General features: G+C 38.3%; 1 protein-coding gene across 1 annotated transcript; it reads right to left on the bottom strand.

Moving 5' to 3' along the window:
• Nucleotides 1-3106: 3106 nt before the first annotated feature.
• On the bottom strand, nt 3107-4377 carry LOC117571439 (ficolin-1-like). The gene is made up of 3 exons (XM_034253582.2): nt 4246-4377; nt 3337-4109; nt 3107-3271 (listed from the first exon to the last, which is right to left on the bottom strand). Exons 1-3 carry the CDS (start codon nt 4330-4332, stop codon nt 3145-3147), a joined length of 987 nt encoding a protein of 328 aa, XP_034109473.1. The 5' UTR covers nt 4333-4377; the 3' UTR covers nt 3107-3144.
• Nucleotides 4378-11465: the final 7088 nt, after the last annotated feature.

The following is an 11465-nucleotide window of genomic DNA, read 5'->3' as shown; positions in this document are numbered from 1 at the left end:
GAAAGCTAAATGCAGAACGGGGAGAGTATTTCTTTTGTGTTTTGCGCTGGTTGTGCTGCCGTCTTTGCTTTGGCATTTATTCTCTTTTCTTTTCACAGTCGCTCATTCGTTTGTTCGTTCGTTTTCTTCTTTCTTTATTATGCAGTAAACTTTGCGAGCAAAAGTTTTCTTCAAAAATAATTTGTGAAAAAAAGTTTGCCGGTCATATCTAGGAGTACGTGCCTGGTACCTTACTCTAAATTCAATTTCATTGTATTTTTTTGGATGCGAAGTGCGTCGTGCAGCACTCTTGATACTGTTGCCCGGTTACGTGAGCTTCACAAGCTTCACTTTCCAGCCTAGTTCTTTGGTCTATTTTCAGTACAAATGATGGGCTTAGTCCAAGATGTCCCATTCCCATTCTCGATAATATTTTCATTATTATAATTTTTTGTATTGCGTGAAGTACATCGAATTCAAAGCTAAGACCGCAACAGCTGCGTCTGACTATCACATTTAATTTAATTTAACTAGCACGGAATTGTCAAAGTTAGTTTAAATTGTTTTTAGTTGGTCAAACATTGACATTGAATTACCAAGAAAAAAATCTACTGTCGAGCTAACCATGTGAATAATAGGAAAAAACTTTAATATAATATTAACAGTATATTTTAATATTAATTACTTTGCGGTATAAAAATAAGAAAAGTATGCTAAATGATACCTTTGGTATATTGATATTGTAGTACTACATTCAAAATATACCAAATATATATTCACTAAAAATCGCAACTCTATCTTCAAAATTACGCTTGTTATTTGATTTCTATCGATTTGCAAATATTTGAAGATAACTTTGTTACCCTATGTGTAGGGGTTATAAAATTATATTAAGCAAATGATTGAACTAGTAACAATCTTAATTTACTCTCACTTTATTCACTTTCCTACCTTAAATCCAAATAGAATTCAAAGCAAAGATGAAGCTATTCACATAAAGCCAACTTTAAAGTAGACTCCGCTTCATTTTCATCATACTTTGGAGATGAACTTGTGACACTTGGCACTTTCTTAGCGGTCACATCATGACTAGCTTGACATAACATAACTCAGTCAAGTTGCACATTAACCCATCACCTTCTCCCCTTCTTCCCTTCGCTTCCCTAATCCCTCTTCAACCTAGCCATGTCTACGGCTGCCGCGCATTTTACGTGTATTTTGAACATTTTTATGGTACTTACAGTGACTCTGACTTTAGCTCCTTCTGCTGCAGCTCCAGCTCCTGCTTTTGCTGCTGTTCGTTTAGCTGGCTCAGTTGCCCAGACAGAGAGTTGTTTGTAGCTGCAGCTCAACTATTTAATAATGTTGGCTGACTACCACGTTATGCACTTCATGGCAGCGCCGCGAGCATCATTTATATGCCGCCCCGTTGTTGCCATGTTGCATCGCTGGAAACGTAACTCTACCTGGCGCCGCTCTGCTGTTCATTTGCAAGTGTCCTTGTCTGGCTGCCATTTATTTATTTTCCTCTTTTCTTTATATTACCACTTCTTTGGCTGCAACAGTACAGGCAAAACACCAACAGCAGCAGCAGCAACAGAAGCTTGACTGCAATCCACTTTTGCACTTAGCAGGGATAACGTGCGGCTTTTTGTCAAAGCACAATGCAGAGACGGAGATGCAAGCGGATGAGAAGAGGCGAACCACAGGTTGTCGCAAATATCACACCAACTTGTCATGTCCAACAGTTTATGTTCATGTCAACTGCAACTGTCGAGTTCAACTGTCCAGTTGCCTGTCTGGTCATTGTGTGTAGAATTATGTGGCCACATCAAATACTAGTAGTATCATACTATGTAGTAGCGAAAAATGCCATCTTCCGCTCTAATGCCAGAGCTCTGTCTTCTAGGGATAGTAAGTAAATTTCAATGAGTCCTGTGATAGCTCATATCGCTTGCCCTTTGGCTATTTGCCAGCGTGCAAAGACACCAAAAAGCGCTACTAATTGCACATGCTCACACACATAGTCACATAGCCATAATGAGCCGTGGCCACAAAGCAAATCCAGCACTAGAGAAATAGTTACAGTCACACAGGAGCAGAGAAGAGGACCAGGAGAGGAGCAGGAGATGAGAGGAGGAACATGGGAAGCGCCCTGGATAGAAACTGGAACTAGGGAGCTCTGCTAATGGCTCTTAGCTTCCGCCGCATCAGTGCAATGCGAAGCACAAAAATTTTGCAGCTTCTTTTGGTGTTGGCAAAAATTTAATTTAGAGCCAAAAACGTAACGCAGCGTGCCGCTATCCGTTGCACATTGCAGAGGCAAAAGGGTGAAGAGAGGGGGGCAATGGCATCCTTTGCAGCTAGCACCCAACGATCTCTAGCGCCAGCCTCGGACTTTGGACTCTCTTTGCCGACAACGTTATTTATGGCATTCTAGGACGGCCTTTGGACACTGTAACCGCATTTCTTGCTGCTCGATGCTTTAGCGCCAGCTCCTTTCTTCAGCTCCTTCTCCAGCATTACTTGGACCGTTGCCCTGTTTAGAGTTGTAACTAAAAATGTTGCCGACGAAACACGAAGCAAAATGTACCAACGGGCCCAAAACTGGGCAACTTGGCCAAAATGAATTACAGCCGACTATCCTGAAGAATTAAAAAATTTCGCACACAAAAAAAATTAACGTAAATGTGTCGAAGATTTTTATCAAACTCTGGGATAAATTGGAAAATGTGATTACACTTAGGGTAGGAGCTTATCATCAGCTAAATTGATTATCAATGAAAATGTTTTAAGGGCAAACCCAAAAAATATATAATTATATTTATGAATACAATGAGGAGCCAAACATACATACATATGTATTTATGCACAACACTGCAGCCCTGGTTATCGATACGAAATGTAGTCAAGTATTGAATATCGATATACTTGGCAACCAGGGATTGTGCAATACGCAACAGTGCAGCCTGGTTATCGATATAATACGAAATATTGAATATCGATATATCAACAAAATCTGAAGAAGTTGTAAGGTTGTATCGACGGCGTTATGATTTTGAATCGGCATTAGTTTTAAATATTTATATAGTTAAAAAGACATTATTTTATATTACCGTGAAAAAAATCTTCTGTAAATTGTGGTTATGTTTTCATATTTGCTTCTTAATCTAAAGTAATTTTTGGTTTTATTAGAATCTGTACGGACGTAAGGCAGTCGCCATTCGTCTTTAGCTTCGCAGAGTTCCAATAGATGCAATGCTTCGCGTCGTTGTATATGCCGTTCAAATTGCTGAAAGTACAAAAATATATGGTAAATTCTTGAGAATATTATTAGGTTCGTATATGTATACTCACCTATCGGAACAGGCCGCATGCCACCAGCCATCATTTTGGATTTGAGCGCAGTTTGAAGAAATATGCGCATCATTATCACGATCGAATGTTGTGAATTTCATTTTTTCATTCCTTCGCAGTGCATCTGTGGAATTCCCCAAGTGTTTGCCCAGAGATAACAGCTTGTAGCCGGACACCTCATCGCCAACGTTAAAGTTATCGTAGTGGGCAATACGGACAATCTTATTCACATGCTCCATCCGTATGTACAACTCATTGGGTTGATTGGTCGATAGCATTCGATGCAGCTTTTCAAGACCGATGAAAAACTCCCCATTCTCGGTGATGTCACCAAATCCCTCGCGATAGGCAGCCCAATCACGGTAAAAACTTTGGTCGCCATTTAACCGCTGTTGTATTACAATCCATCCAGGTCCTGCAATGTGGTTGTTGTAAAGAACTGGAAATACTTCAAGACCCGGCACTTTAATCATTTTAAGACCACTATTCAATGTATTTTGTGTATTGTGTTCGTTTTCTTGGACGTTATGACTTTTATTCAATTGAGTTTTCATTTCGGAAATCATTTCCTTGATATCAACCAGATTCGCTGTTATTTCGAGTAGCTCTTTGTTTTGCGATTCAGCTGCTTTGTATTTAGCCAACTGTTCGATGAGATCCGCAATCTTTGCATCTTTTTGATGACATTCATGGGTTATCTGTATAAAAGGCTTGATAACCTGATAGCAATAAGAGGCACATTGATTTTCCAATCGTTTAGCGACCGCACAGTTCTATAAGCAAATAAGTAATGAATAAACATTTAAGTGTTATGTGTCAATAAGTTAACAATGAAATCGAATTACGATTGAGAAAGTGCGAATTCAATGATTACAAAATAATGATGATAATATTTCTTTATTGACTTACCAAATCGTCTGCATATTCCGAATGCAGATTTGAGATAACTCTTTGATATAAACACGTCAATAAAATACATGTTAGAAAATTCCGCATTTTGATGTTGTGATTGTGGCTTTAGCTTAACAGAGACTGATTTCATAAATCAAGAACAAGAGAGCTTTAAGTGAGATAGATGAGCGCATCTTTGCTCCTTCATAAAAATTATTTACTCTGACTTGATTATCAGTAAATTTTTATACCCGCTACCCATAGAGCCGAAGTGTATAATGCACTTTTGATAATCGAATGTAAGAGACAGAAAAAAGCAACACTGATCTATAAAATATATTTATTCTTAGCACCATACGGACATGTCTGTTTATTTGAGTTTTTGACTTTACGTTAATAAGTTTGTATAATAATATATTTAGATTTTAATGACTGCTTAAAATATGTTTGAAAGACAGTTTATAGTTAAAAATGTTTTTTATGCATTGTATTTATTTTAATACCAAATATACTATTTTTCCGTATTGTTGGTATATTTTTGCAATAGTCTGTATCCGTATATCAGCAATTTAAAGTTCAGTATAGTATAAAATTAGATGATTTTAGTCAAGTGTGTAGCCGGTGTGATGTACCCGCTACACACTTTCCCACATGATTAAAATGTGATTAGGGCTTGCTACGAATATTCGCAATCTCAAAGCGATAGATAATTCGTATGAAATAAAAGCAATTTAAAGTTCAGTCTAGAAAATAATTGCGATTACTATATTTTCGGTATGTTTGTATGTGTCTCATATGTAATTTTATTTAAAATGTGTAGCAGGTATCTCACAGTCGAATGCACTCCACGATAACTTTCCCACATGTTTATAAATAATTCCTTTAAATGTGTGCTTGCTTCGAATATTTGTGAGCTCAAAGCGATAGTTCATTTGTACATATGAAATAAAAGCAATTTAAAGTTCAGTCTAGTATATAATTATTTGTTGGTGGCTCGTAAGAACTTTTCATAGCCAAATGTTAATTAACAATAATGTAAACAAATCATAAGTTGCAACCACTCTAATTACCACACATGACTTGTTCATATATCAAAGCAATTCCCCACTCAAAAACACCACCGAAACTTTGGTTAGTTTTGACACCTCAAATTCATAATTATGTACAACCCGTTGGCACAAATATCAAATTCAACTTTCATAACTGTGCAAAGTCGGTTCGAGTGAAACACACACACATACTTATATGCAGAGCAGTGGCCAGCATCCAGCATTCAGCATTCAGCAAAGAAAAAGTTTAAATGCTATTTGCTCTTGTGTTTAGTTGTACTTTTATTACATTTGTTATTGTGGGGTGAAAAATTATGTCACGAGGGTCAATCGAAAGATAACACGAAAATTCTATATACTCGTATGTACATACAAAAAAAAAATAGTTTTATAGTCGCGATGAGCAAGTAGAGAACTTTTAAAGATACCTTCTTTGTGCTCGCCCCTTAAAGTCAAGTTTATTTTTGTGCTTCGGTTTATTTTCATTGTGCATTTGTGTTTCATGTGTAACCCAACTTATGCTGAAGTCAATTAAAAATGTAGTTGGCTTGTGCCTAAACAGTTGAATCATTCACTAGCCTTAGGAGCACCGTGGCTCAACTGCAGGCCTAACATGTCAGACAGCTCAGGTGAACGGTGAACGGTGAACAGACCACAAAATCTACAGCATATATCTTGCCACTCGCAGTATATTTAGGTTGAACGTGTGTGTGTGTGTGTATGTGCATAACTAGGATACGGTGGCATATACTTGTATTTATGTGCTCAAGTGCTCTGCTTATTTCCTGTGCTTATTGTCGATTTCTTACTTATTTTTGCGCACTTTCCGCAATATTTGCCAGCGCATTTTTGTACGATTTATGATCCGTGAGCGCTCCATGCCGGCAATTGCAACGGATATAAACATTTTTGAACTCATTTCAACTTCATATATCTGCTAGCTATCTTTTAGGTATTTCTGGCATTGTGGATTCAGAAGGGGAGGGGATTGGGTTCGAATGATGCCGCTCAGCGTTTATGCAGCTACCTCATGAAATGGCACGTGTCGTTGCTTTTATATAGCACAAGCAGCTACCACTACTACTACCTATCCATACACGATAAGTACTACCACCACCGTGTATGCGAGTATGTATGTGTGGTTGTTATTGTTGGCCTGCTAAAGTCGCTGCAATCCAGTGTGCTTATGTTTCACTTTTCACAACATAAATCCCCCAAGCAGCCAGAGAGCATTCAAAGCAGCGACACAGCTCAACCCGAAGATCTGCTTGCTGCCAGTTCATAGATACCTCTTACACCTTTAACTTGGGGAACGAACTCGTTGCGCTGCCAACTTAGACAAACTTCACTGAGCCGTTGAGCAGAATGTAAAACGCTGAGCTATTTTATTTAGATATCCGCGTGGCTTTTGTGCGACAAAAAAAATAACGTAGAAGAAAATATGAATTTGAGACAAGCATTATTATGCTTATTATTATACTCCGTTCGTCTGACAGCTAAAGGCTTAGGCATCAGCTTCTGCTCCTGTTGCTATTCCTGCTGAGCTCAAATACAATTCTTAGGTCTTTGGGAAATTCAAAGTTCACTTTGTCAAACGGCAGAGTTATTTCAAGATTCAAGTTGCTTTTTTCCCAGACGCCATTTTCTTTTGTTTCTTGGATCAAAGTAAGAAAAGGCAACCGGCAACGGCAAGTATTATTTAATTTTTTAGTCTACTGTCGGCCATTCAATTTTCCATATTTTCCATTCTTTATTTAGAGCAAAGTAATGGCCATATTAAAAATACAGAATACATATTTAAGTGCATCAGCGAAGAACGAAGTGCTAGGCAAGGGGAAGCGGGGGCGGCGAACTGCGCCAGAATGCTGTGTAGATAGTGGAAGAAGCAACGTCAGAACTTTGGAAATTATTACTTTGCTTTGTTTTCGTTGCATTTAACAAACGCGCCGCTGCCACAACGCTGCTACTGTCGTCGCTGTTGCAAGTTACAGGCCCGCGGCCTGCTCTTGGACTTTACTGAACTGGTCTATTCATTTAGCCAGCAGGGTAGATGTGGTTACAAATTTAAGCACCTGCAAAGCCAAAGTTAAACTTTTAACAAACCCGTCGTTATTAGTAAGTAATTCAATACGCATTTTTATGCAATTTTAATGCTTTAGTTTAGTGCAATTAGAAGTTATCAGGGTAGTCCAAGCAAAATAGTTTGTATTTGACTAACCTAACCATCCATTAAACCGTCTCTTAGTCACTTCCTAACCAGCCACTGTATCTTTCACCATCTTATCCGTATTCTTTCTCTCTCTCTCTCTCTCTCACTCTTTGTCTCTTTCGGTTTCTCTCTGTTTTCAGCTGTCTGCCGCATACATTTCGACTTTTGCTCATTAATAACATAAACCAAGAGCTGAACAACGAAAGTTGCAACTTGCAACAGAGGCAGCAACAACAACAACAACACAGCAGCAACACAATAAATACGAAGGAGAAGCAGATAAGCTTACAGCGTTGACTGCCCACAAAACTTGCACGAAAAACCAACTCAAAATTGAATTATGAATATTTAAAATGGATTTAAGCATTGCGGCTGCTGTTGGCCAACTCTTAGCCATTATGAATATCCGATATAGATGCTTGTAATGTGATTCTATGACGTCGGGTTTACGGCGAGTTTATTTCACACCAGGCCGAGGCGAGGCGCAATTAATAAATAGTAAATGCAGGGCGCAAAGTATGCACTAAAAATATATATTCAACAGCAGTAAATTGCGTTGCACGTTGGTCGAAGACGTAGTCTAAGTAAATGTCAAGCTTGGCATAAATAATTCACCAGCATCACAGCTTCAACGGCTATGGCAACATCATCAACATATACAAACACACTCGCACACACACACATGTACACACACATTCATATTCATATAAATATGCACACACATTTGCATTGTCCTTGCGTTGCAGGCAACTCGGCAAGCGACAACATCATGCCTCATAAATTTCAACAAATGCAGCTATGTCACTCTCTCAGTCAGTCAGTTAGTCAGTCAGTCAGTCAGTCGTCCAGTCTGTCACGCAGTCAGCAAGTCAGTTAGTCAGTCAAGAGTCAAGAGTCTCCCCAAGCAAGCAGTGTGTGTGTGTGTCTATGTCCGGGTCTCTGTCCGTCAGTCCGTTTCAGGTAAAATCGCTCGAGGTGAAAATCTTTGCACTAATGGCGCTGTTTTACATAATTGCCGTGACATTGTACAAATTTATTCAACTGCATGCGGGCATGTGAGCATAAGGTAACCTCGAAAAAAATGGAAAAGAAAAACTAGACTAAAAAGGTTAACAACAACAACTTATGCACTTGCCGCCAAAGGGGTTGGCAAACAAACAAGCAAGTGTATCAAAAATGAATAGCTCACTCTGCTGATGTCCCAACCGTGTTGCCCCAGGTCTTCTAGTCTCATTGTCCAACAATGAAAAGACTACCAGCGACGAAGGCTTTGTGCCCCATGCAACTATGTACTTCTGAAATATAATAAGGCTACAACAACAGCAACAACGACAACAACAACAACACTAGCAAACAAGCAACTACTTCAAACGCTCACGCTTACTTTCACCTCTTTTCTTCCCTTCCTCAGAGTGACTTGACTTGACTGACTGACTGACTGACTGTCCCTTGCATCCTTCTTTTCCATGTGTGGGTGTGTGTGCTTATCCTTAACCTCGTCCTCACCGTCAACGTCGACGTCACCATCTTCATCATTGTCACCTTGAGCTTTAGGTTATTGGGTTTTTGCACACTCGTCCAAGCGTGTGCCTTGCACTTCACTCGATTCTGGTGTGAAAACAACAGCAGTTAGCAATCGTTGCAGTGTAGGTTGCAACGAATTCCAAATACTCTACACGCATCAATGAAAATTGTGTTAAGCGAGCAACGATAACAAAACCATATGAAAATTGCACAAGTAGATAGTTTAAATAAATTAGGACACTTTAAAATTATTCGATTCTTTTTCAATTTAAAATACATATTTATAGTCCTAACTAATTAAATTACTAAGAAAGATTTAAATCTGAAACAGGCTTTGATATTGAAAAACAACAAAAAGCATCTTGGCCTAAAGGCCTAAAGGCCTTAGTCGGTCTGGCTGATCTCTTTGCATTAAGGAATTGTATTCTGTATTACAACAAAAATAAATAAATAAAGCAACATAATCAACAAATTTACATTTAATCAAAATAGTATGTCAAAATGATGGGTTAGTCAATATGCCCAGCCCAGCAGTTAGTGTAATGCAAAAGGCAGCTAGCAAACAAACAACTTTGACTTTGACTTTTTCCAACTCTCTGCCTTCACCTTGTAGCCCCCCGACCCCTTTTTGCATGAAACTACTTTCTGCTCTCCGCTTGTGTCTCTTTTAATCGCATGCAGAGGCAGAGGCCAAAGAGTATAAAGTTGAAAAATATTTGCTTGTGTCAAAATATTTGTGCATACTTTTAGGCGCAACACTCTTACGACTCAATATATTCGATTTTGTCGCCTTTTTGTTTGGTTTTAATTGTGCCTATAACCACCAGCTCCCTTCCCAACAATTCCGATTAGCACTACTCTGTGATCTAGCTCAACTTCAGTTCAGTCCCCTGCTATTTTCAAGCTCTGCAAACAAGCTAACTCATGTTTGTTATTTATAGGCAACTGCGGGAGCGTTTGGGTCAGTTTGTTAGTATAGGTTTGTGCTGGTGTGTGTGTGTGTGCACTCAAAATTTTAAACAGCGCCAACTACATATCCTGCCGCCTGCTCCTTGCCACAATCTCCACCGCGTATTCGTATTTGGTGTGCATAGCACATGGAGAAGTCGTGTAACATTTTATGTTGCTTAACCCCCAGCTCTCTCCTCTCTAATACCTCTTGGAGACTTATGTTTGCTATTTATGCCCCTCTGGCAATGTTTGTATGTGTATGTGTGTGGTCTGTTTAGTTTCGGCCCACGTGCCTCGCATAATAAGTGCCACCGGCTGCGGCTTGCGACTTACCACTTGCAACGCGTTGCATCGCTTGCTGCAAAGTCTTTCGAGCTTTTGGTGCTGCAGGTTAAAAGCGCATTACGGCTACAACTTCATAAATTGCGGGCGCCAAGCAGCGAATACAATGTTTACATGCCAAGCAGTTGGTTAAGGATTCCCATGCAGATTCCGATTCCCATTTCCATTTCACTGGCAATCGGAATTTAAGCCATGTCACAGCGGCAGATGAAATAGAAATTTTTGCTTACAAACGTCTAAAGGATTAAAGCGCGTGTCAAAGGAAAAAGCACAAAGCTTATTAAGGAAACTAAAGACTAAAGAAGAGAGCTGCCGGATCGAGGAGATTAACGGGCACATATATTTACGAGTATACGTATGTTATATTGATTTGAAATCATGTGTGATAGTGACAAGTTCTCAATGATTCAAATAGTTTTAAATTTTTTAAATAATAATATGAGTCGAAGGCCCCAACAGCCAGTACTCTCTTCTCTATTAAATGTAGTATTAAATACTAGATTTAAAATAATAAAATAAATAAAAAATAATAATATTTATAATGTAACTTGTTAAATAAGAATATAATTATATAATTTTTATTTAAACAAGTAAGAAACAACAGTGCGGTATTAATTACATTTAAAATATACCATACTGTGCAGAATATACCAGATTGTCAACCTTATGTAGTAAGTATATACAAGCTTTTCCTTAAATAACCATTTTTATCCGATCTCAACCAAATTCTCTGAAATCATAAGCCCTATAGTTTTTATTATCGTATATAGTTTTGAAATTACGCTTGTTATTAGATTTTCAACGATTTGCAGGGGCGAAAGTCAGCGTGCAATAACTTAAACTTAACTCAAAAACAAACTTAATTTGAAAATCTGCTGTACAAAAAAATTATATCTCTAAAACAAGAAGTGTCATATTAGCACCTCGAGTCATGAATTAGGCGCTTTAAATAATTGAACTACATTTTTCGATACCTATGAATTGTTTACGGAATACAATAATCGATAATTGTGTATCGTATGATAAATCTTGCCATCACAGAAGCAAGCAGAAGCTCTTTAACCAAAGTTAAGCCAAAGAATGCGATGTGGCAAGCATTTGCAATGAGAGCAATTATAAGTTGTAAATGTGTTTTAAAGCAATTGTCAACTCTAAAATGAGTT

This window comes from Drosophila albomicans, chromosome 3 (assembly GCF_009650485.2).
Source record: "Drosophila albomicans strain 15112-1751.03 chromosome 3, ASM965048v2, whole genome shotgun sequence".
NCBI classification, from domain to species: domain Eukaryota; kingdom Metazoa; phylum Arthropoda; class Insecta; order Diptera; family Drosophilidae; genus Drosophila; species Drosophila albomicans.
This window is presented reverse-complemented; position numbering and strand designations above follow the sequence as displayed.

Coding starts and splice junctions, on each gene's coding strand:
- LOC117571439 (XM_034253582.2), bottom strand. CDS start 4,332: ATGCGGAATTTTCTAACATGTATTTTATTGACGTGTTTATATCAAAGA. Junction 4,110..4,245: donor CGGAATATGCAGACGATTTG/GTAAGTCAATAA, acceptor ATTTGCTTATAG/AACTGTGCGGTCGCTAAACG. Junction 3,272..3,336: donor CATGCGGCCTGTTCCGATAG/GTGAGTATACAT, acceptor TTGTACTTTCAG/CAATTTGAACGGCATATACA.